The 26984-nt window shown below is 41.1% G+C and overlaps 1 protein-coding gene across 1 annotated transcript in view; it reads left to right on the top strand.

Moving 5' to 3' along the window:
* The window catches only part of CTNNAL1 (catenin alpha like 1), an 88064-nt gene that overhangs the window by 33394 nt on the left and 27686 nt on the right, over positions 1 to 26984 (top strand). The window contains exons 8-14 of the mRNA XM_006142797.3: positions 4125 to 4214; positions 5240 to 5410; positions 9629 to 9829; positions 12342 to 12428; positions 18084 to 18242; positions 20421 to 20513; positions 25806 to 25956. Of these exons, the coding sequence (XP_006142859.1) occupies positions 4125 to 4214; positions 5240 to 5410; positions 9629 to 9829; positions 12342 to 12428; positions 18084 to 18242; positions 20421 to 20513; positions 25806 to 25956 (952 nt within the window). The remainder of the gene's footprint in view (positions 1 to 4124; positions 4215 to 5239; positions 5411 to 9628; positions 9830 to 12341; positions 12429 to 18083; positions 18243 to 20420; positions 20514 to 25805; positions 25957 to 26984) is intronic.

The raw sequence follows: 26984 nt of genomic DNA, 5'->3' as shown, positions 1-26984 counted from the left end.
TTATTATTTTAAAAATTATGCTGTAGGGCATGCGCATTCATCAGAGAGAGACATAGAGAGGGAAAGTGAGAGAGCATGGCTGGGACTTGAACCACAGTTGTCTGTGTGGGAGTCCAGCGCCTTGACCATCACACCACCTGCTGGTTTTAAATTTTTTAATACGTTGGCTGAAGAGGTATCTGTTTTTATAATTTAACACATCCAATGTGTAGCCTCTGAAACTTACTAGCAGCCATTTTGGCATCTTGGTGTTTGCTAAGTCTATGCCTGGATCATTTTTGTGGAATATATGTCTAGAGTTCAAGCACTTTCCTTTTTAGAATCCTCAAAATATTCTGAAAATATTTGTAGGCCAGATTCATTCATTCAGTTCATCTAGCAAGTGTTCAGCCGCTTACTGTGAACCAGGTACTCTTCTTCTAGTTTTGGGGACAGCACAGTTTATGAGAGAGACAAAACCTTCTGCTGCCACGGAGCTCCCATTTTGGTGAGGGTGGGAGGAGGTAGATGGTAAAACAGAAACATGCGTGGTATGTGAAAAGAGCACCAACGGGGTCAGTGGACGGGGTCAGAGGGAGCCCAGGGGGAACAAATAGAAGACGAAATCAAGTAATGAAGAGGCCAGACTGTGTAAGGACCTTGGCTTTGAGTAAAGTAGTGAGCCCCTGGAGGTTTAGAGTAGGGGAATGACATTTTCTGATTTATACTTGAGCAGGATTACTCTAGCTGCCACACCAATGATACTAGGGAAAGTCATGACATATTTCTTTTTTTTAGAAAGGTTTTCTTTTTTTTTTTTGCTATAGGGCACGTGTGCTCGCCAGACAGGCAGAGATAAACAGAGAGACAGAATGCGAGAAATCCCCCCCCAGGGAGGATGGCCACGCCGCAATCCCTTCTCCTCCATTCTCCTCTTGGGATCTTGGGCACGCACGCACACGTGCCTGGCGTGAGTTTTAAGCCACCGGGTCCAGAACGTGAACCACGGTCGACTACATGGGGGTCCAACGACATAGCCATTACGCTAACTGCTGGTCCCATGACATATTTTGATATATTTTTCTAATATGCAAAAATGTCATGACTTCCCTGACAACCCTAGTTTGTAGAGAGACAAGGACAGAGTAGGGAGACAACTTAGGAGGTTATTGCAGTAACCCAGTGAGAGATGATGGTGCCTTGCATCAAGGCAGTAGACAGTAGTGAGAGCCTTACCCAAGCCTGGGCAAATAGCTTCTAGATATTGGGATGCTTTGCTTAGTGCTTCTGGGGCCATCTGGGTTTTATGGAGGCCTCTGTTATGTCCTGTTGAGCAGCCTTTCACAAGCTGAGAGGCCTTCTTATTTGTTCTTTTGCCATCGCTGTAGAGTATGGTATCATATTGGCTTATAGGTGTTATTATGTGGCACGCTCACTTGATTCATGTCAGCTAGACCCACAGATTGTTTTGCAAGTTCTTTCTAAAATGTTAAAGACAAGAGGAATGGGTGGACATTGGAGAAGTGCTCTCGACTTCTATTTCTGATAGATACTTGTCATAGATACTCACACCATCCAAGTTTTTTGGGATGTGACCTGAATTAGCTTTTGTGTCTTATGCACTTTCATGTTCACTAGTAATCCCGTCTCTGTCTCTTACTAGAGAAAGCTATATATTGGGGTACAAGTAAGTGAGAGTGATAGTATTCCAGGGATAACTCTGAATCCATTCTAATTTGTTAAAAACATTTTTTATTTTCAAAGGCAAATTATTCTCAAACTTTAGGTCTTCCCCATTGGTAAAAAAGGGATTTTTAACCCAACTCATAAAAAAGACTAATGTAATTGGTGAAAATTTTATGTTATTTAAACATCAGTGTCCATAAATAAAGTTTTATTGGAACTTAGCCATGTTCATTTGTTTATGTATTGTCCATGATTGCTTTCACATTATAAAGACAGAAGTGAATAGTTGTGACAGAGACGGTAAGGCCCAGAAAGCCTAAAATATTTATCTGCCTTCTATTAAAAACATTTGTGGACTTCTGATTTAGATGTAGTAACCAAATTATTATTAAAATATTTGGTTGTAGGTTTGAGCAGCAATACCTGAATATCTCCCATAATAGCACACATCTTACCGAGAACTCTATGAAGAAAAACTAAAAAAAAAGAAAAAATTCAAAACACTGTGCTTGTTTAAGTGGTAATCTAGTTGGGGGAATATATATACTCAAGAAACATTTATTTTTTTTAAAGATTTTTTGCCATAGGGGGTGTGTGCTTCCTGGGGAGGGAGACAAAGAGAGAGGGAAAGTGAGAAAATACCCCCCCTCTAGGGCGAGATGGCCACACTGCAATCCCTTCACCTTCACTCGCCTCTCAAGATTTTGGGTACACACACATACACTCTTGGTGTTTTTCTGAAGCTCCCCTGGCACTCAAATGCAGAATTGGCCATATGGGATCCAGCACCTTAACCACCATCTGCTGGATCCCAAGAAACAATTTTTTTCTCCATATTTACTGATCTATTACGGAGAATTTTTTTATGTTAATTTTTTTCCAGAGATTTTTGCTATAGGGCACGTGCACTCGCCAGAGAGACAGCAAGTGAGAAATCACACATCCCCACCTCCCTGGAGGAGACGGCCACGCCTCAATCCCTTCTCCATTCTCCTCCTGGAATTTTAGGCAGGCACATACATTCCTGGCGTGAGTTTCAAGTCACCTGGCACTTGACCTGCAGTTAGTCATGTGGGAGTCCAGTGCCTTAACCACTCTCTGGTGGCCCTTAATTTTAAAAAAAAAAAAAATTTTTTTTTTTTTTTTAGAGGTTTTTTTTATAGGGCCCATGTCCTTTCCAAAAAGACATAGGGCACATGCACTTACCAGAAAGACAGAGACAGAGAGACCGAAAGCGAGAAATCCCCAGGGGGGGATGGCCACGCCACAATCCCTTCTCCTCCTTTCTCCTCTCGGGATTTTGGGCACGCATGCACACGCGCTCAGCAAGAGTTTTAAGCCACCGGGTCTGGGACTTGAACCGTGGTCGACTACATGGGAGTCCAGCGACATAGCCATTACGCTAACTGCTGGTCCCATTTAAAAAAAAAACTTTGATAAAGGGTAAATATGCTTGTAGGAAAGAGGCAGAGAGAGAGAGAGAGAAGGAAAGTAAGAGCATTCCACATGGGTACGATCATGCTGCAGTCCCTCCTCTACTTCTACTTTTGGAATTTTGGGCACACATGCACCTGCCTCATTTTCAAGCTGCTGGGTCTGGGATTTGAACCATGCAATCAGCCATGTGGGATCCACTAGCCTTAGCCACCATGCCATGGGCTGATCCACAAAGAACATTTTAAAGGACACAAATAAATAGCCAAATATGTAGGATAAGGCCTAGAAGGATGATGAGCACAGAGGCTTCCATCCCCAAGAAGCTGGGGTACTCATGAAATTTCTTCAGAACATTTCAGGCAGTGTATTGGTTAAAATTAGGACAAACAAACCTCATAATAAAATGCATAATAGTTAGAGGGGATTAATCAGACACATTTCTTGAAAGAACTGACTTCTAAGGATCTGTTTTGAAGGAAATAATAGCCCATAGATGCTCAATAAATAAGCCACATTTATTTACGTAAGCTGTAGGGTGGTGGTTTCTGGTTAGGAGTGAGCTGTTTCCATTTGGTCACATGATCATAACTGTGCAGACCACCAAACGTTAGGCAGAGGGAGGCCTCCACCTACAGCACAGTCCCTGCTATCTCTCTCTACTCTCGTGCCGATGGCGATGGAAGTCATGACATTTTATAAAACTTTATCCTAGTTTTTCTTTTATTTGTAAAGAATTGATTTAACTTTATTTAGTTAGTTATTTTAATTTGATCAGAGGGGGACAGAGAGAGAGAGAGAGAGAGAGAAAGCTGCCAGGTCCAGGACTAGAATCACAGTCAGCCATGTGGGAGTCCAGTGCCCTTAACCACCACGCCACCTGCTGCCGCCCCCCACTTTGTTTTCCCCATTTAATATTGTTGGATTTTAAAGTATTGTTATTGTTGAGTATAAGGTTTTTTTTTTTTTTTCAAGAAGTTATTGACATGATCTTAGACTACTCAGTGATTTTATTTCATTTTCAGGATCTGAAAGATGAAAAGAAAAAGGCAAAAATGGCAGCAGCGAGGGCGGTTCTTGAAAAGTGTACGATGATGCTTCTCACAGCTTCAAAGGTAAGAAGAGTTCTGTTTTGTTGTGTTGTAAGTGAATGATTAGAAAACCTGCTTAAATATGCATCTAATTTATATAGATTTTACATTTTTCGAAAAGATCGTAGGGGCGACTTAGAGCAAACTCTTAAGTATTCAGGTCTCAGTTGTTAGTTATAAGAATGCTAGCTTTCTGTCCAATTCCGAACAGTGATTCCTCCCTGAGTCAGCTTTGAGCAGCTGAGCTCCTGACTGGGTACCAGGGACTGTGACTTGCTGCCTGTCCGACAGTCGCTACCTGCAGGGTTTTGCAGTTCCCACTGAGGAGCCAGTTCTTGTGCTCTTGAAAAAGCCAGGCAAGTTAGGATCTGTTCAGTACCAGTGGAGTCTGAAGCCAGCCTTTGGTTATTCTATAAATTCATTCCTCTAGTGCCTTTTTCTACTGTTAACAAAATTATCCATCAACAGCTTGTTTCCAAACAGGACTTAGCCAGTAAACTGGTACGATTCAAGAAAAAACGAGTAAATGTCTCACGCGCAGTTTGTTTAGAATCGCCTTTTCTCCTGAGAGTACTTACCATTGAAGCTGCACAAAACAGGCTTCTCAGAGCTCGTTTGGAAGGCTTGTTCCTGTCTAGGCCCTTGTTGAGCTTTTGTTTACATCACGTTTTAAAACTCAAAGAGGCATCCACAGTCATAAACCATCTCTGTTTATTTTCCTCATTCTTTTTTAGTTTTTGCATGTATAAGGCAACATCTGATAATAGTTTTAACTCACGATAAAGAGAGGTTTTTTCCCCAGACATTTAAGTAAACTTAGTATTGAAATATAAAGGTATAGTTTTGCACTCTGCGTTTTTTACTTAACCTTGCTATCGCTTTTTACTCATCCTGCTTCCACTTTAGTGAGGAGAAGCAGCTGGGGGAGCCAGGGACCCGGGAGATTTTGGTAAAGAACCATTTTTATTAGCATGACATGTTCTCTGTAAGATTTTATGTGGTAGGACATGGGTCAAATGTTAAAATTAACATTGTCAATTGTTTTGAAGACGTGTCTCAGGCATCCCAACTGCGAATCAGCCCATAAAAACAAAGAAGGGGTATTTGACCGAATGAAGGTGGCGTTGGATAAGGTCATTGAAATCGTGACTGACTGTAAACCAAATGGAGAGACTGACATTTCATCTATCAGTATTTTTACTGGAATTAGAGAATTCAAGGTGAGAGTAAAGAGAGTATATTTTGATTTTTTTTTCCATTTGGAAGTATAGTATCCACATTTTTCATTTTGTCATGTATAGTATCCATATTTTTCTATAATGTTTTAGAGTGGCATTTCACAAAAGCAAATATATCTCTTTAAAGCAGTGCCACTATGTACAAACCTAACATTCAGTAATATCTGACTTAGTGTTGTGTTTAGAAAAAATTCTGGTCTTCGATTTTAATAGCTCTTCTGGCTTTGTTTAGCTGCGTAGTAGAATTGTTGCTACCTGTTTAGAAGGATTTAGAAGGATTTTTTTTTTTTTTTTTTTTTTTTTTAAAGTCTGTTATAGGGCGCATGTGCTTGCTGGAGAGAGAGACACAGCTAGAGAGAGAGGGAAAGTGAGAAATCAGCTTCTGGGAGGATGGCTACACTGCAATCCTTCCCCTTCTCATTATTTCGGTCACAAGCACACACACTTGGAGTAACTGTCAAGCCGCGGGGTCTGGGACTCGAACACTACAGTCAGCCATGTGGGATCCACACCACCTGCTGGTCCCCTTTTTCTTGTTATTTTAGGCAGTGCCGTACCAGCCATGGATGGCGACAGTGGCAAATCATTTCTTCTGCTCTTATACTATAGGGTCGTGATTGCAGTAATGGCTGCAGTATTAACAATAATTAAAATTTAAAAATAAATAGTAATACACATCCACATTTATTTTTCTTAAAGTTTATTCATAATAGAAAAGATATGTGCATCATAAGAGAGGAAAAAAAGAGAAGTACCCTTGAGGTGGTCTCGTCCCACTACGATCTGTTTTCCCTGGCCCTCCAGTTTGTCAGGATCTTGGGCTCATGTACACACATGCATTTCATTTTCCTAGAAATGTTAATGTTGAGGGCTGACACCGTGGCCTAGTCGTTAAAGGAATTTTGATCCCACATGACTGACTATCTGAATCCCAGCCCTGGCAACTTGAAAAACATGCCAGATGTGTGTGCACAACACCACCTGCTGGTCCCCTTTTTCTTGTTATTTTAGGCAGTGCCGTACCAGCCATGGATGGCGACAGTGGCAAATCATTTCTTCTGCTCTTATACTATAGGGTCGTGATTGCAGTAATGGCTGCAGTATTAACAATAATTAAAATTTAAAAATAAATAGTAATACACATCCACATTTATTTTTCTTAAAGTTTATTCATAATAGAAAAGATATGTGCATCATAAGAGAGGAAAAAAAGAGAAGTACCCTTGAGGTGGTCTCGTCCCACTACGATCTGTTTTCCCTGGCCCTCCAGTTTGTCAGGATCTTGGGCTCATGTACACACATGCATTTCATTTTCCTAGAAATGTTAATGTTGAGGGCTGACACCGTGGCCTAGTCGTTAAAGGAATTTTGATCCCACATGACTGACTATCTGAATCCCAGCCCTGGCAACTTGAAAAACATGCCAGATGTGTGTGCACACATGCCCCAAATCCCAACAGGATGGGGAAGCGGAGAAGGGAATGTGGCATGACCATGCCCTACGGAGGGCACTTTTTCCTTCCCCTTCCTCTGTGAGTTCACACACCCTCTGTCCAAAATAAAAGAAAAAATAAATAGAAAGAAAGCAATTTTGTTGCTAAAGGAATCTTAGAGATTATTTTGTGGCTCCTTTCTTTTGAGCCTGTGGAGGCAGGGGTGGGGCTATCAAAGGTGAAGGGACAGTTAGGAAAGCAAATCGCTCTGCACCAGCTCTTTCACCTCTCGCTGCTGCATTTCTGCCCCAGGTGAGGTAGGAGCGTGCTTTACCTGCAGCTGCTCCTGCTGCTGGCCTTTTCAGTCAGGCCTTCCGGAGGGCAGAACTATAATAACAGATTCAGGTTCACTGTCAGTGGTTATCTTTTTGGCATCTTCTTTTTTCTGATGAGTTTAATCTGCAGAGAAAGACGGAATGCTCCACTCCACTGTATGTGGCACTGTGAACATGTGGACAGATCTTATGAAACCATGTGAAGAAATGGCCTTCAGAAGATCCCACAAAATTCTAAGATCTGTCTAAAAACATATGTATGTTCTCTCTAAGCAGAAAATAAAAAGCCGTAAACAGTATGAGGTCAACATGACTGATTTTTGTGTGTTGATTCTGCTTAAATTCTCAGACCTTCATTGTCAACTCCATACCTCCCTGTTAACCATGCTCTTTTAGCCTCTAGCTTAAAAAATACTTTCTGTCTACCTAGGACAGAATGGTTACTTGACACAACTTGAGCCAAGGGAAGTAGGACAACCAAGCACTTTCCTGTGACCTCTTGACCTTCTCAAACTTTGGTAGTTTCATGGGACTTGTCAAAATGGGTCATGTAAAGATTAATTGGAAGTGTTATTTATACTAGTGATAATAAGCGATCCTTATTATCACATTTACTGTGACCAGAGTCGAGACCATCACTGGTTATTGCTTCTTAGCCCAAGTTGTCTCTTTGACATATTTTGTTGGGCTAGAGGTTAAATAAGGTTGAAATGGCATATTGCATTTGAGAAGGCTGAGAGAGAGAGAAAGACTACAAGTGAGCATGTACTCATCACATCTTCAAGGGACTCTAAACACAGGATGGTGAAATGAAAGGTTGTTCAGGGGGCCGAGGAAGTGGGGGTGAGATATTGTTACAGAAATATATAAAGATAAGTGCAGAGGGACCAGCAGTTAGCGTAATGGCTATGTCACTGGACTCCCACGTAGTCGACCACGGTTCGCGTCCCGGACCTGGTGGCTTAAAGCTCACACCGGGCGCGTGTGTGTGCGTGCCCAAGATCCCGAGAGGAGAATGGAGGAGAAAGGATTGCGGTGTGGCCATCCCCCCTGGGGCTGATTTCTCACTTTCTATCTCTCTGTCTCTCTCTGTCTGTCTGGCGAGCGCACGCGCCCTATAGCAAAAACCTCTCCAAGAAAAAAAAAAAAAAGAAGATAAGTGCAGAGAAGATTTTGTCCTATACCATGGAATTTTGGGCTTAATTCTATAGCTGGTATAAAGCTGGTCTAGTGGGTTAAACCCTGGCATGGGGAGCTGGATTCCACATGGCTGACTATTGTTTGAATCCCGGCCTTGGTGGTTTGAAAATGCCCTGGGCACGTGTGCACGCATGCTCCAGATCCTGCTGGGATGGGGAAACAGAGAAACGGTGTTGTGGCATTGCCTTGCCCCATTTGGGAGGGTGCTTTCTCTCTCTCTCTCTCTCTCTCTAGTAAGAGCATGTGTTGTCTGACAATAAAACTAACAAACAAATAAGCAAAAAAAGATGGTGAGGAGCTAATAAGAATGAGGTGGCAATATTAGAAACTTTACATTTTAGAAAGATTATTTAGGCTACCTGGTTGAGGGTATTTGGGTCAATGAAGTACTGCTGAGAACGTAAAACACACACACACACACACACACACACACACACACACACACGGGGAGACGAGTTAGGTGACTAGGAGAGTTTTTACTGAATTAATTAAGGACAAATTGATGCCTCTCCTAGTCTCACACTCCACGCCTTCCATACCTGTTCCCCCAGGACTCAGCACGTAGTCATATCTGGGTGTAACATGTCTTCCAGAACTTTGCCTAGGCGTTTTTTTAGATGCAAATCCTTTGCCTGGAGGCTGGCTGAGTTTTTCTACTAGTTGTTACATGATGACTTTTTTTTTTTCTGCCTGAGTTTTCATTGCTCTCAGGAATGTCTTGTATTAATAACTCTAGGAATGAAGCTTTGCAGGGCCAAGGATGGCTCTTGATCATTGTATCCTCCCAGGTTAGTGGAGAATATAGTTATTATTGGAGGCTGTATTTCCCTCAGCCTGGGGAAGACATTGCCTGTATTTTCCTGGTCACTGTTAGAAATGACAGCCCAGGGACCAGCAGATGGCATAATGGTTACGTTGCTGGACTTCCACATAGTCAACCGTGGTTTGAGTCCTGGACCCAGCAGTTTAAAACTCACATCGAGCGCTTGTGTGTGTGTGTCCCCAAAATCCAAAGAGGAGGAGGGATTGTGGCCTGGCCTTCCCCCTGTGGGAGTGGGGGGGTGGGGTGATTTCTCACTTTCTGTCTCTCTATCTCTGTCTCTATGGTGAGTACATGTGCCCTATAACAAAAATCTCCCCACCCCCATCCCAACCCCCCAAATAAAAGACAGCCCATTTTGGTTGGATGGGGATATTAGTTCACGTGGATGGTATATCCTTTTTGTCTTCAGGTGAGCATTGAAGCTCTTCAGGAGAATCTCTATTTTCAGTCCAAAGAGAACCTTTCTGCAACATTGGAAGTCATCTTGGAGCGTACGGAGGACTTCACGGACTCTGCCTACACCAGCCATGAGCACAGGGAGCGCATCTTGGAACTGTCAACTCAGGCGAGAATGGAACTGCAGCAGTTCATTTCTGTGTGGCTTCAAGCTGTAAGAACTTTTTTCATCAAAGTAAATCTTACGTATTAGCTTTCCTCTAAAGTTTTGAAAGGCGAAGCTCACATAATCACCAGGAGCATGAATTTAATCCAGAATGCGACAAAGATGTCTCATCCCTTTTCTCCCTCCTAGTTGGCCAAATATTTTATCCCATCTACCACTCACCTGACATTTCCAGGTCCTTTGTTTTTCATCATGGCCAGCCTGGATTCTGTGCCATCGTCACCATCCGTATTTCACCTTATTGTCCCCGTTCTTCCACCAAACTCACCTCTGGAAAATTCCTCCCCAAAATACTTCTTCAGAGTGAAGAGCAGAGGAGTAGACCCCTACCTTGAGGTTCTTGGGACCTGAGTCTTACTGCTGGAGCCATTCAGATGTGCACAATTCTTACTGAGGAGAGCTGATTTACAGACACAACACTTTAGAAAACTTATTGAGGTCTAGATGAAATGAAGACAAGGGTAGATCCAGCTGGCAGGTAAAAGATTTTTCACACTTGCACAGATTCCTGGTCTAAAATCGGTGGGCAGCCACTTCATGAGCCTGAAATAGGCTGCCGGTGTGCTCAAAGCATGGGCGGTTATCTGGGCACCAGTGGTAAAGACGGACAGGAGGGGGACAGCATAGGAAGTGTCTACCCAAGCTTGTATAGAGAGTGGGTTACACAGTGGAGGGACAGAGGCCTGGGACATGTCATTGGCACCATTTATTTATTTCTTAGACCCCAGATCCATGGAAGAAAATTATTTGATATGTTTATAACAGAGAGAGAACAGATCTGGAAGTCATAAACAAAAGCATTGGAGGAAGGACAGAAAAAGGAGGGCGATTAAGACTGATTGTGAAGAAAGCAGTTATAAGCGGTTTACTTCCCTGCGAAAAGAGTGATTGATGAATAATGAGTAATATGCATCACAGATTTCTGGGATATTTTCTTGGCATCACAACAGTTATTAGCAGGGAATCTTTCCCTCGAGTAGTTGTGTAAGAGATGTGAGTCATTTAATTACCTGTGTGATCTAATCTACAGTGTAGATTGCTTCAGCACTAAATTTTAAACCTAACATTTGATATAAAGTTGTGCTGGGAATTTGATTCTGTCTGTCTTATATAAGCAATTTGCACCCTTCACGTATTTCACCAGCACTTAGTTCTCTGATTCTACATGCCTGATATATTTTTCACTCTTTTTTTTTTTTTTTAGCAATTGTTTTTAAAGTTCTCTTCATATGCCAGGCATCAGAAATCTAAAAATGAATAAGATAAAATCTTTGCCTGCAAAGATTTTATTATACCTACAGAAAAATGTGGGAAGAGGGGGAATTGAGTAAGAAAGCTTTGCTAAGTGTCCTCAGAGAAGCTAGATACTGTGTGTTGAGGGAGTTTGAAAGAAGGCGAATCTTTATTTAGGGAGAAGAATTAAGAGTCTTTATAAACAGGCCAGCAGGTGGTGTGGTGGTTAAAAGTGCTGGACATAGCCGACCATGGTTCAAGTCCCGGACCCGGCGACTTGTTTTCTCACTTCCCTCTCTCTCTTTCTCTGTCTCTCTCTGATCAAACTGGAAAATAATAATAAATAAAGTTAAGTAAAATAATTCTTTTTTTTTTTTTAAAGAGTCTTTATAATGTCACTGACATTTAGCTGATTTACTCATTGAAAGATCTGAACACCTGCTTCCTACTGTTTGCTGTGCCGGTACTGAGGACACAGCGCTGAGCGAAATAGTCAGGATACCAGCTTAGTGGAGCTTACACATACCTAATGGGGAAGATAGAGTTTAGACAAAAAAATACCCAAATATGTAATTGCAAACTGGGATGATCACTTAAAGATTAGAATGGTAATAAAAGAGTCTAATTTAGATTTAAATCTGAGAAGGTCTTTCTGAGAAAGAGACATATGCATAAGGCCTTAAAGATAAATAGGATTTTGGGGCCAACAGGTGGCATAGTAGTTATGGTGCTGGACTTCTATGTGGCTGGCTGTGGTTCAAGCCCTGGACTTGGTGACTTGAAACTCATGCCAGGCACATGTGCATGCATGTCTCAAATCCTGAGAAGAGAATGGAGGACAAGGGGTTATGGCATGGCCAGCCTCACAGTGGGGTAATTTCACGCTTTCTATCTCTCTGTCTTTCTTTGTTCCTCCAACGAGTGCACATGCCCTATAGCAAAAATCTCTCAAAAAAGATAAATAGGACTTTAATTTTTAACTAGGTTAAGAGTGAATAGATGAATATTCTAGGCAGAAAATACAAGAGATTAGTTTGAGATGTGATGACTTAAAGAAAATTAGGCCTTAAAATTGACCTGTTTATAGTTAGTATGAAAAAATATAACTAAAATTCTCTTTAACCTTCAATAGGTGAATTTTAAAAATCTACTTAGAACAGAATGATAATGAAATTTGCTGTAATTTATAGTTCATATAAAATTGGGATAAACAGATTAAAAATGAGGTAACAATATATATGTTTCCTTTTTAAATTTTTTTTTTTAGCAAAGTAAGAAAACAAAAAGCATCGCTGAAGAACTGGAACTCACTATTTTGAAAATCAGTCATAGTCTCAATGAACTTAAGAAAGAAGTAAGTAGAGTTCGAATTTTAGCCTCTTATAATTCTTTGCTAATTTTCATGTTGTATGGTATGGATTAAATGCAGTAGTATTTTCCTGTGTCTCAAAAAAATGGTTTTAGGGGGCCAGCAGGTGGTGTGATGGTTAAGGGCACTATACTCTCACATGGCTGTCCACAGTTCGAGTCCCGAAGGTGGCTTGCTTTCTCGCTTTCCCTCTCTCTCTCTTTCTCACTCTGTCCCTCACTGATAAAAATTAAAATAAATAAATAAATAAAAACAAATAACATTTTAAAATATGATTTTAAAGTTTTCCTTTGACGTCTTTATGTCAGTGTCACCATTTTGTTAGTGCCATCTCAAAGCTGATATACAAATGTTCATGGCAGCTTTATTCATAGCAGCTCCAAACTGGAAACTTGAATTTCCATCAACAAGGACATTGCTAAATGAATTCTGATATAACTTTACCAAATACTATTCAGCAATCAAATGGAACTATATTGATACATGCAACAATATGGATGAATCACTAAAATCGTTTGAGTAAAGGCAGCCAGGCATAAGAGGGTATATATTTATGCTTGATTGCATTTAGAAAAGATTCTAAAAAAGCACAACTAATTTATGATGGCAGAAATCAGATTAGTGGCTGTTTGCATTTAGAAACTGGAGAATATTTACTACAAAGATCGTAGAAAGACTTTTTGGGATAATGGGAATGTTTGTAATATTGATTGGAGATGGTGGTTACATTTCTGTGCATGTTTATCAAAACTTACTAAGTTACAGCTTTAAAATGGGTAAACTCTGAGGGGCTGTTAGGCAACATGGTGGTTAAGGTGTTAAATTCCCACGTGGCCAGCCTTGTTTCAAGTCCTGGACCTAGTGGCCTGAAAAAACACCCTGGGCATGTGCATGTGCACGCCCAGGATCCTGAGAAGAGAATAGAGGAGAAAGGATTGTGGTGTGGTCAGCCTCCTGGGAGTGATTTCTCCCTTGCCCCCTCACTGTCTCGCTCTCTCTTTGGTGAGTGCATGTACCCTATGACAAACCTCCCCCACCCCAAAAAAAAGAGCCAGCAAGTAGCAGAGTGGTTAAGGCGCTGGAATCCCACATGACTGACTGCAGTTTGAGTCCCAGACCTTCTGGCTTGGAAATCATGTTGGGTGTGTATGTAGGTATGCCCAAATTCCCAGGAGTATAAAGGATTTAGGTGTGGCATTCCCCATGGGGGATGATTTCATCCTTTTCCTCTCACTGTCTCTTTCTGTCTCTTTGGCGAAGACATGTACCCTATGGTCAAAAATAGAGAGAGAGGGTAAGCTTTGTTGTGTGTAAATTATACCTCACTAAAATTGATTTTTAGGTCTAGCCTTATAGCTCAGTGATCAAAGCAGTCAGTTCCCACAAGAGCGATCATGGTTTGAATCCCAGTTCCAGTTGCTTAAAAAAAACACTCAAGGTGTATGTACATGAGTGCTCAAAATTCTGACAAGATGGAGAAATAGAGAAGAGATTGTGGTATGGCTATTGTGTCATGGGGCAGGGAGGGGTGCTTTCTCTCACTCTCTGTCTTTGTCTCTGGCCAGTGCAAGTGTGCTCTGGTAATTAAAAAAAAAAAAAAAGTGTTAAAAGAAAGGTTGATTTTTTAAAAAGAATTATTTACTTATTTAATTCCATTTTTGTTGTTGTTAATTTGACCAGAGAGCGAGAGAAAGGGAAAGCAAGAAAGCAAGCCACCAGGTCCGGAACCTGAACTGTAGTCTGCTACATGGGAGTCCAGCACCTCAATCACCATGCCAAGTGCTAGCCCCCAAAAGTTGACTTTTAAAATATTCTTTTGGTTGAGAAGATTTCCCTAGTTCCTGAATGAAAATTTGGTCATTGCACAGCTTATTTGGCCATGATCAGGTAATTGAAAGCCCTATTGTCACTTAAAGTCGGGAGTTCAAAAACAGTGACTGGGCTGTTTTTGTACATGGAGGTTTTCGGAACACAGTCCTGCCCATTGTGTGTATATTGTCTACTATTTTCTTACTACAACAGCAGAATTGTTAGTTGCAATAGAGCTATGTGGTCTGAAAAGTCTAAATATTTACTGTCTGGCCCTTTACACAAAAATGGTTGCCAGGTACTGTTTTCGGTCATGAAACACAATCTAAGTTCAAAAACAGAATGTTCACTTCAGTAGGACGAAGAGTGTTTTAATCTTCCTTCCATGTAGGACTTCTCCCCTGGTCCCCACTCTCCCAGTCCCATTCAGAGCTTTGGTCACTTTTCCCATTTTCCCTCCCCTCACCCTTTACTGTGTAGCTGCTGTTCCTGACTTTTGCCCTGTTGCAGCCCAGGAAGTGAAGAGCTAAGTGGGGAGGGGAAGTTCTCAGCAACCAGTCGCCTCATAAGATAACTTTGGGCTTGTTAGACGTTTCAGGGTGATGTTCTTTCTGATGTGTGGTTGAGTGTCTTCTGAGCTGTCTTCCTGTCCTCTACTTCTTTTTCTGCAACTCCCATATCATGGTGTCCTCCACTTTGAGGTGTGCCCAGAGGTGAGGCTCACAGTAAACACCCATCAGCTCTCTACACAGATCCTCCTCACAAATACTTCTTTTGGGGCTGGCAGGTGGCGTGGTAGTTAAAGGGCTCAGGACTTCCACATGGGTGGCTATGATCTGCATCCTGGACCTGGTGGCTTGCTTTCCCACTTTGCCCCTCTCTCTCCCTCCCTCATTCTGTCCTTCTCTGGTCAAATTAAAATGAATTAATTAAAGTTAAATAAAATAATTCTTTAAAAAAAAAAACTTATCCCTTACCTCTATAATTTCTTAATTCTGTTGTGTGTGTGTGTGTGTGTGTGTGTGTGTGTGTGCGTGTTGTAAGAGGATGCATGCGCTTGCCAGAGAGAGAGGCAGAGATACAAAGCGAGGGAGAGGAGAAATCATTTCCCTATGGGGTGTGGTCACACTGTCCTTTTCTCTTCTCTATTTCTTCTTCCTGTCGAGATTTGGGGCACACACATAAGCCCCTGCATGTTTTTCAAACTGCCAGGGCTGAGATTTGAATTGCACAGTTGGCTAGGTGGGACCTAGCTCCCTTAGCCACCAGGTGACTGGGCCGGCCCAATTCTGTTATATATTTAAAGAGGGTCTAAAGCTCAAGAGAATGAAATTGGTTTTAGATCTTCTTTGTAATTATGTGCATGGTGAGCTGTCTCACATTTTTGTTAGTGACACTGCTATTGAAACTTCCATTTATCTATTAAAACCGCCATTTAAACATTCTGTTAAACATAGAAGGACCTGGTTTCCTATGCTTTAAAAAATGTCGACCCAGGGACCAGCAGATGGCATAATGGTTATGTTGCTGGACTCCCACATGACCAACTGCAGTTCAAGCCTGGGACCTGGAGCTTGAAACTCACACTGGGCATGTATATATGTGTGCCCCAAATCCCAAGATAAGAATGGAAGAGAAGGGATTGTGGTGTGGCTATCTCCCCTCAGGGGGTGATGTCTCACTTTTGTCTCTCTGGCAAGTGAATGTACCCATTTTATCCCAGCCTATTTGATTTTAGGTAAACTGTAAAATTTCTGACTATCGCTACAGTGTGAAATCTTGGTGACAGGCTGAGTGATGGTCCACAGGTTTCATTTTCCTTACCTCTTCAGTGGGTGTAACCACTGCAACTTTGAGGAATTCTTGTAAGGATCAAGGGAGACAGTGTGTATACAGCTGCTGTCAGGACGTGTCACAGAGTGGGGACTTTGTGTTTTCTCTCTTCCTTCCTTATGTTGTCACTGTGTTGCCTCCAGAACCATTTGTAAAATGTACGTGACCCTAGCTGATCACTCAATCTCTATGGACCTGTTTTCATCATCTATAAAATAAAGGATTGGCATTAGATATTCTCCAAGGCCCTGCTGCTTGACAAAATCTTTTAAAAATTTCATGTGACATTTAGTTTCCAAAGGAAAGTGAACTTGAATGTCTTTGTTTCTGACTGTAGTTATTTTCGCTTGGTTGGATGAATGCAGACTATCCTATTGTTAATTTTGTGGAAAGTCCTGTAATTTGAATTGACATTGGATTACTTCCAGGAAAAAAAAAAAAAAGGAACTGCTTCATTCAAATAGGAGTAAAAATCAGATATTTCTCAGAGCAATGTTATTAAAAATGATTTCTTTCTAAACAAACCCAAATTAATCTGTCATATCATTTTGAAAAAGAGGGGTGGCGGAGGCAGAATAAAAAGAAAAGGTTTTAGAGTTAATAGTGTCCAAAGATATCAAGTGAGAGTGAGCCATACTTAAAATTTATCTTCCCAAAGTCAAATTAAACCTCTGGGTTTTTGTTACCCTTTTGTCTGTTGTGTCTTCTGAGACTTCATTTGTTCATAGAATTAGACAATAAGGTTGTGGGTAGCAATTAAAAATAGACTATAGGGACTTGAAAAGCTCATGGGAAGTACACATTGTGAATAAAACTGGGCATGGATTTCAAAGTTGTTTTGCACCAGAGTAAACTTGTACTTTAATTCCATTTGTCCACACATTTTCTGAAATTCCCTCATATAAACCCCCAGAGGGCAGGGGTCGTGACCTGCTTGTCAAGTATACCCAGCCTCTAGTGCTGTGCCACGATGTGTAGTAAAATGTTACTGAGTATTTATCTGACTGAATCCCATACTGATGCTTTTACAAAAGTACATTAAAAAATTAATGACTCCGGGACCAGCAGTTAGCATAATGGCTATGCTGCTGGACTCCCATGTAGTCGACCGCGGTTCGTGTCCTGGACCCAGTGGCTTAAAACTCACGCTGAGCGCATGTGTGTGCATGCCCAAGATCCCGAGAGGAGAATGGAGGAAAAGGGATTATGGCGTGGCCATCCCCCCAGGGGGTGATTTCTCGCTTTCTATCTCTCTGTCTCTCTGTCTGGTGAGCGCATGCGCCCTATAGTAAAAAAAACCTCTCCCCCCCCCAAAAAAAAATTAATGATCCTTAGCTGTTGTTTGATTTTCCACTTAGTACACTGTTAAGACTGCTTTATTTTCACCAACTTTTATAGGAACAGAGGCTTTAAAAAAATTTTTTTAGGGAGATTTTTGCTATAAGAGCATGTGTTCACCAGAGACAAAGAGAGAAAGAGAGAAATCACCCCCCTTCCCCTGGGTGGAATTATAGCCATGCCATAATTCCTTCTTCATTTTCTTCTTGTGATTTTGGGCACGTACTCACATGTGCCTGGCATGAATTTCAAGCCACTGGGTCCAGGACTCATACTGCCATCTGCCATGTGAGAGCCCAGTGCCTTAACCACCACACCACCTGCTGGCCCAGCAGAAGTATTTTTTAACTAAGAGAAACTTGTGGGAAAGAGCAGCCCAATAAGAGGATAGAAAAGGACCAAGCTATTCACCCGCTGATGGCCAGTTCATCTTCTAGCTCTTGGGGATTCAAAGGTGAACTGGACATGGCGGAACTTACACGCTCCCAGTGCTACACAACTTCTGCCGTGGCGAGCTTTATGCTTTTCCCTCGGTGGGTCAAGTGGAACTGCTTGAAGATTTCCACGCTTTAGTTTTTAAAATGTTCACGAGGTCCTTGTTCATAACCCCTTACTGTTTGTTTTCTCTCCTGCTTCACCCTTCACCCTCCACATCTGCAGCTTCATAGTACAGCAACACAGCTGGCAGCAGATCTGTTGAAATACCATGCTGATCATGTGGTTCTAAAAGCATTAAAAGTTACTGGAGTAGAAGGAAATTTAGAAGCTTTGGCTGAGTATGCCTGTAAACTCTCGGAACAAAAAGAACAGCTTGTTGAGGTGAGTAATAGATTTGCGCGCTAAAGAAATTACAATAATTGTTTAAACAATAGCTTTGCTATCATGAGGAAATATGAACACACAGAGTTTTTGGTTAATTTATCTGGGCATTTTCTCTCTCTGCTTTGAAATCTTAACGGTATAGCCCATATTTGTTCTGTTCTTGTAACAGCATAGCCCCTAAAACAAAACAACAAAACATGCTGGAATTCACAAATACACTTGTTAATCTTCTTTTCCTTATCCTCTCAGAGCGACCAGCCCTTGGAGCAGAGCTACGGGCGTGTGCTGTGTGACCTTGTTTCTGTTTGACTCTGTCAGGGTTTGAGCAGGAAGGACATGCACTCAGATTAGGATAATTTATGGAGCTTGAATAAAAGAGCTATTTACAGTCACAGACCCAGAGGAGGAGGCAACCATAGGGAGAGGACAGTAACTGAGTCTAGTGGACAACAGAGCTGCTACCACTCCCCAGGCCTAAGTAAACAGGGGACAGTAGAACCTGAAAATCATTCAGAAACTGCTTTTGAGAGGTTGTGATTCTAAGACTGGACACATTAACAACCCAAGGTGGCCCTGCAGAGGAGCGTGGGAGTGAAGGCCCTTTCTCTCAACCCTGCTGATCTATTGCTGAGGTTTCTCATTGGCCCAACACAGGACAGAACGTAGGTTTGAGAAGGGAGCGGAGTGGAGGAGAGACAGAACACATGCAGCACACATCCGTCTCCGAGTCTCTCCTCTCCTGCCCGAGTGTATCTGCTATTGGTACTTCATCACTTTCGTTACAGTCCCCCTTGGCTTATTAACTAATACGTCAGATATCTGCTCGTGGAAAAAAGAAAAAATGCAATCTATGTATATTTTGTTTAGTATGGGGCATGTCCTAGGCAACATGTAAATAAATGCACAGGTAGAATCATCTAGCTGTCTTCATGATGGCTGATATTCCCTCCACACAGGCCACGAAGACTATTGGTTAGAAGCTACACTTAGACTTAACCGGACTAGCTTCTTCTCCTTGGCTTGTTTACATAGCAGCCTGGAGACTTCTAGAGAATATTGGAAAAAGATATATTTCATTTATTTGGTAAATTTGATGCTGCTTTGTTTATAAATGAAATATTATGATTATAGAAAAAATTTTATAAATTTTAGGAATTCTATAACAAATTTTTTAATAGTGAAAAAAATATGTATTTTGTTTTAAGCCTCAAGATTTTCAATAATATCCTCTGGTATAGACTCTGTATACATTACACCAGTCTACCTAATTCACTGCTCTCTCCAGCAAAATCTGTGCTTAGTTAATTGATAATTAGGAGGAAGTATTATTTGTTGATAGAATCTATAACATGTGAGAGAGAGAAAGGGGGAGAGAGAGAGACAGACAGACAGACACTCTTCACAGGGTCTGGTCATCCTGCAATCCCCTTCCTCCAGTTCTCCAGCCTGTCATGTGTACCTAGTGTGTTTTAGGCTGATGGGACCATATAGATAGATAGCTAGATAGATAGATATAGATATAGATATAGATATAGATATATCTCGCTTGTAGTAACTCTGACATAGTTCACCCAAGTGGCACTTTGGGTAGGACATATTAAATGTGTGGGCACTGCTAGATCCTTCCCTCCTTCCTTCATTTCCTCCTTGCCTCCCTCCTTTCCTTTTTTCTTTCGTTTTGCCAAAGGGTGTATGTGCTTGCCAGAGACAGAGAAGAGAGAGAGAAGGAAAGTGAGAAAGCACCCTCCGTGATAAAGTCATGCTGCAATCCCCTCTCTTCCATTTCTCCCTCCTTTTAGGTTTTGGGCATGCATACACACGCACCCAATATGTTTACGGCACTGGGTCTGGGACTCGAATCACACCGTTGGCCGTGTGGGATCTAGCTACCTTAACCACTAGGCCCCCAACTGGCCCCCTAGATCCTTTCAGGGATGTCTGTGGTTCTAATAGTCTGATCACCTTGTCATCAGATAAGTGGTAGAAATAATTAAATAAATAATAATAAAGGTAAAATAATACCTTTATTTATCTTTCTCAGTAATGTATACATTTATTTTTATATATTTTAATAAATTTTTATATGTAAGGTTTTTTTTTTTTGATGATAAAACGAGACCATGTATTGTAAAGAATGAGAATGTAGAAGTCAAACGTAGGTATGTTTTCTCGTAGACCTGCCGATTGTTGCGACACGTATCTGGGACAGAACCTCTTGAAATAACGTGTATACACGCAGAGGAGACATTTCAGGTGACTGGCCAACAGGTATGAAAGATAACAGCACATTATTCCTACCATGTTATGTCTCGTCTGAGTGTCAGAACAAATTGTGTGGCAAGTGTAAATGGTTCTGCATAACTGGAGGCCAAGTCTACTGAGAGGAGAAAGCTGATGGAGGTTTCATTGATAGTGTGTCAGAACACGGCTGACATCCCACTGGTTTAGCTGGTCATCTGTCAAAGTGGAGATTGACCCATGTAACTGATGCCCTGGTTTACATCTGTTATAAATGAAGCTGTGTACAATGCAGGTTGTTATAACATGTTTGGAAAGTAAGTTATCATTATGTAATGAGCAATAAAAAGTATTTACACAGGTCAGTCTAATAATCTAAAGATATTTGGAGATTGGAAACCAAACAAAATGTTTATTCCAATACGACTTATAAAAAGATTCAATTTGGAGCAAAATAGCTATTATGAATTAGGGAAATAAGATATCATGATGTTAAAATAATAATTATGTTCAGAATTAGCAATATCAAAAGTCTAAGGGACCAGCAGATGGCATAATGGTTATGCTGCTGGACTCCCACATGGTCACTCACAGTTCGAGTCCCAGACCTGGCGGCTTGGAACTCACCCTGGGTATGTATGTGTGCATGTCCAAAATCCCTAGAGGAGAAGGGATTGTGGCATGGCCATCCCTCCTTGGGGGGCAAATGTTTGCTTTCTGTCTGTCTCTTCAGTGAGCACATGTGCCCTATAGCAAAAATCTCTCTAAAAGAAATTTGTTAAAATGTTAACTGATGGGACCAGCAGATGGCATAGCAGTTATGTTGTTGTACTCCCACATGATCGACCACATTTCAAGTCCTGAACCTGGTGGCTTGAAAATCACTCTGGGTGCATGTGAATGGGTACCCAAGATCTCAGGGGGAGAATGGAGCAGAAGGGATTGTGGCATGGCCATTCCCCTGGGGGTGATTTCTCACTTTCCTTCTCACTGTCCTCTGTCTCTACAGTGAGTACACATGCCCTAAGGCAAAAACCTTTAAAAATGTTAACTGAAAAAGGCAAGATACAGATTTGCATATAATTGCTGCTATGTGTATGAAAATGACTATATGGGAATATACAGAAATGAGACTTCTGGTGGGGAAGATTGTGAGTCTTTTTTTCTTAATTTCGTGTAGTATTACTTTGCCTTTATAATTTTCAAAAGCCTTTATTTTTAAGAGGTTTTTACCATAGGACATGTGTGCTTGTCTGAGAGACTGAGAGACAGAAACATTGAGAGGGGAAGTGAGAAATCACCCCCAATCCTCTCCATTCTCCTCCTGGAATCTTAGGCATGCATGCACATGTACCCAGCATGATTTTCAAGCTACCAGATCTGGGACTCAAACTGCAATTGGCCATGTGGGAGTCTAGCAACATAACCACTACACCATCTGTTGGCCCCTCAAAAGCCTTTTTAAAACTGATAGCCCATTTAATACTGTCCCTGTTAAATTAACCTATAGAAAAAAAGTAAAAGAGGGATCAGCAGTTAGTGTAATGGCTATGTCGCTGGACTCCCATGTAGTCCACCGTGGTTCAAGTCCTGGACCCGGCGGCTTAAACTCACATCGGGCGCGTGTGCGTGCGTGCCCAAGATCCCAAGAGGAGAATGGAGGAGAAGGGATTGCAGTGTGGCCATCCCCCTGGAGGGTGATTTCTCGCTTTCTATCTCTTTGTCTCTTTCAGTCTTTCTGGTGAGCGCACGTGCCCTGTAGCGAAAACCTCTCTGAAAAAAAAGAAAAAAAGTAAAGGACAGATGACCTTCTCTTTCCAAGTCCATGCTCTGAAATACAGTTTTCCAGACATTCATATTTCAACCAAAAGGACTTGGTCTAAAATAATATTGGATGGCAGATGTTGAGCCCCTGGATTGTTGTTGTTGTTGTTTATAGTTGAGAGCAGTGAGACTGACTTAGACACCTCAGAACCTTGTTGGATGTTGGAGGAATGATCAGGTGTTCCCCCAGAGAGGACAGGGTCAAAGCCTCTCAGAGAAGCAGGAGCTGCCTGAGTGAACCACTCGCAGTGATTATCTGCTGCACACTGCATTACAACCGGGAGAAATGTGTTTACTGGGAGAAGCCCAGGCTTCTGTAGTTGCTTGTCTACATGGGAGTCACCCTGTGTGCTTTGGCTACTCTTGAACAACATGACTTTGAATCGTGCTGGTCCACTGATATGTGCATATTTTTCAATACATACACTGGAAAGGACAGTACAGTGCTGTAATTTTTTTTCTTCCTTATGATTTTCTTAATAACATTCTTTTCTCTGGCTTACTTTATGGTAAGAATATAGCATGCAATATTTATAACATTAAAAGTGTGATAATTGGCTGTTAATGTTATGAAAATTTCTAGTCAATAGTAGGTTATTAATGGTGGTTGTTTTGGTGGATTCAAAAGTTACATGTGGATTTTTGATTGTGTGGGGGAGTTGGCATCTTCAACCTCCACCTTGTTCAAGCGTCAGCTGTATTTCAGTACAACTGGAGGGCTAGATTCTCATGCTCTTTGCATCAGCTCTTGTTCCTGTTCTCAGGCCCTCTTGTTATTGGGTTGAGACTTTCAGCTTACTGTTTCTCTTGCAGCAGGTATTAGGAATAGCCATATTTTCTTCCCCAGTATGTGGTAGATACTGTGGTTAATAACTTCTATAACTTGAGAAGTTTTTCTATTGCCATGATTTCAGCTTTCACTCTTAGTCTTTGCCATCTGTCTCACAAAAATGATAATTTAAGGAACTAGAGTATCCTCTGAGATCATTATGTTTATTTCTGGATACTTGTACTTTAGAGATAAATTTTTTATCTTTCCTTTAAAATGTTAGACCCTGTTCAGGACACAGCTGCATAGTTTGCACATGATGCAAAGGTCCCAAGCTGAGAGAGCAACAACACTGAAAGCTACCTGCAGTCCACTGGCAAGCCCACTTTCTCTGAAGGAGGGTCCTGCTCTTTTCATAGAGGAGCCATGTGCTTGGCAAGCCCTGTGCCTGTGGGCCTCTGTGCACCCTGGAGGGGCATCTAGTTCTGATTCGTCCAAATGTACCAGCCGTATCAGTGAGCATGGCCGTGCACATCTGCCTTCTGCAAACTCTCAATGACTTCCTTTCTCACTCAGAGGAAAATCTAATCTATGCCATGTGTGTTTCGCCGTTACACGGCCACTGGAACTTCCCTCTTGCCCATGTCAGTCTGTCATTCTGTGTACCTGCTGTTCTTCAGACACACCCGAAATGCCTCCACCTCATCTTAAATGACTTCATCTAGATTTTCCATGCCTCCCTCACCTTCTCAGTGACCATCTAACTTGAAATACTATTGTCCCCTAATACTCTCCATCCTCCTTACTGTGTCTTTCTCTCTATCTGTCTGTCTGTTCATTCAAACAGGGTCTTCCTGTGTTGTGATCTTTCTGCAAGTGTGATAATTGGCTGTTAATGTTATGAAAATTTCTAGTCAATAGTAGGTTATTAATGGTGGTTGTTTTGGTGGATTCAAAAGTTACATGTGGATTTTTGATTGTGTGGGGGAGTTGGCATCTTCAACCTCCACCTTGTTCAAGCGTCAGCTGTATTTCAGTACAACTGGAGGGCTAGATTCTCATGCTCTTTGCATCAGCTCTTGTTCCTGTTCTCAGGCCCTCTTGTTATTGGGTTGAGACTTTCAGCTTACTGTTTCTCTTGCAGCAGGTATTAGGAATAGCCATATTTTCTTCCCCAGTATGTGGTAGATACTGTGGTTAATAACTTCTATAACTTGAGAAGTTTTTCTATTGCCATGATTTCAGCTTTCACTCTTAGTCTTTGCCATCTGTCTCACAAAAATGATAATTTAAGGAACTAGAGTATCCTCTGAGATCATTATGTTTATTTCTGGATACTTGTACTTTAGAGATAAATTTTTTATCTTTCCTTTAAAATGTTAGACCCTGTTCAGGACACAGCTGCATAGTTTGCACATGATGCAAAGGTCCCAAGCTGAGAGAGCAACAACACTGAAAGCTACCTGCAGTCCACTGGCAAGCCCACTTTCTCTGAAGGAGGGTCCTGCTCTTTTCATAGAGGAGCCATGTGCTTGGCAAGCCCTGTGCCTGTGGGCCTCTGTGCACCCTGGAGGGGCATCTAGTTCTGATTCATCCAAATGTACCAGCCGTATCAGTGAGCATGGCCGTGCACATCTGCCTTCTGCAAACTCTCAATGACTTCCTTTCTCACTCAGAGGAAAATCTAATCTATGCCATGTGTGTTTCGCCGTTACACGGCCACTGGAACTTCCCTCTTGCCCATGTCAGTCTGTCATTCTGTGTACCTGCTGTTCTTCAGACACACCCGAAATGCCTCCACCTCATCTTAAATGACTTCATCTAGATTTTCCATGCCTCCCTCACCTTCTCAGTGACCATCTAACTTGAAATACTATTGTCCCCTAATACTCTCCATCCTCCTTACTGTGTCTTTCTCTCTATCTGTCTGTCTGTTCATTCAAACAGGGTCTTCCTGTGTTGTGATCTTTCTGCCTCAGCCTCCCAAGTAGTTGGGACTATAAGTTGCCACCACATCTGGCTTTTAGTGTGGTCTGGGCATTGAACCTGGGCCTCCCAGGTAGCCTCAGCCTACTGAGTAGCAAAATCTGCCAGTGTGTGTTACCATAGTTGGTCCCTTGTTCTTTATATATATCATCTATCCCAATATAATATCGTATAACTTAATTATGTAATTTATGTAACTATGTCTTCACAAGACTTACATTATGAGGGAAGACAAGTAAAACTCACATTATCTATTTCATTCAGAGCTGTTTCATCCGCTGTAACATGGGCATAGTGCCTAGCACATAGTATGCACCGTGTCCTCTATATGTATTAGCTATGTGAGGAGACTTCCAAAAGTTCATGAAAGGTAGAGTTAAAATATGAGTTTGCCTTCATACAGAAATATTTTGAAATCTATGCATACTTTTTTTTTTAGTTGCTAGAGGGTGCATGTGCTCATCAGAGAGAGACAGGGAGACAGATAATGAGAAAGCACCCCCTACTGGGGCATAATGCATACTGTTTATATATAGGTCAGATTATAACAGCAAGCCTTGTTCTACTTGCCTTCACATTGCTCAACATGTAACTTGTGTGGGGAAATTACTTCTAATTACTTCCACAACTATGAAGTAATTTCATAGTTGTTAATGAATTGATTCAAGCAATTCAGACTACTTAACTTTGGTCTCCAATGTGATTCTGAGAGCTAAGATACCAATGTATTTTTGTCTCCTTAGATCATTTCCGCTGCGGAAACACTGACATTGCATCCGTCTAGTAAAATTGCGAAAGAAAACTTGGATGTATTTTGTGAAGCTTGGGAGTCCCAAATTAGTGACATGTCAACACTGCTAAGAGAAATCAATGATGTGTTTGAAGGAAGAAGAGGTGAGAATCTGTCCACATATTGAATGATATTATTGTTTTATGTAACTATTAGTTTTTTAATGTCAAACCTCAGACACAGAATGGTTGTTACAACCCAATTGGCTTATTTTTATAGTAAAATGTCTTACAGAAAAATGACAAAAATATAATTTTGTCCTTTATTTTAGTATCTAAGCAGTAAAATGTGTTGTAAACAGGGAGTAGATTTCTCTGAATCAATATGAATATTCTTGTTTTCCTATTGAAACTATTTTTTTATTTCTTCTAAATTTTGTTTAGTTTTAGTACAAAAGCTTTTTAAAAGTATAGTAATTCTCTGCTCTAATTCTACTACCTTCATAATGAAATGAATGTAGTTATTTGATTTTTGAATTGCTTTCCTACCACCTGGATGGGATCTCTTTCCTTGATGACTACATATCTTGGAATATTGCCTGTGGTGGGTAAGTTCATTGGTATTTCCACAACATGTAGAATAGCACCTACAATGTATAGGAAGGCATCGTTTTTATTCTTTATTTTAATATCAACAAGGAGTTTTATTTATTTTTCCATTGTATTATGTGTCCTGTTATTTATGTTTATGTTCTTATATATTTTTCCCTTCAAATGGCTTCTGTTAGTATCAAAGCATGCTTTTTTAAAAAAATAAAGTGTCGTTTAAAATCATAACATCAAATTATAAAATTATTTTTACTGACTATGCACATTTAATCATTACTAAATTAAAAAATACTCGTTTAAGTTCAATGTTTATTGGCTTCAAAGTTAGGGAATGGTGGACTCTGTAACTAGAACTTCATTCATAAAGCATAATAAATGTTGACCATGCTTCCGCATTGAAAGATTTCCATGATAGCTAGTCTACTTTCATAAAGTATTTGATGCTCTGATAAAGTATATCTAGCCACATGGACTTTTATTACTGGGAGAGACAGAGTTCACATGTGGAAGGGTGAAGTGATGGAATCAATCTGCAGTGAAGGAAGGATGGTCACCTGGCTGTAGGAGTTAGGGAATGAAGAGCG

This window comes from Tupaia chinensis, unplaced genomic scaffold (assembly GCF_000334495.1).
Source record: "Tupaia chinensis unplaced genomic scaffold, TupChi_1.0 Scaffold000081_1, whole genome shotgun sequence".
Lineage (NCBI taxonomy): Eukaryota > Metazoa > Chordata > Mammalia > Scandentia > Tupaiidae > Tupaia > Tupaia belangeri.
Note: the sequence above shows the minus strand (reverse complement) of the source record. Positions and strands in the feature narration are given on the sequence as shown.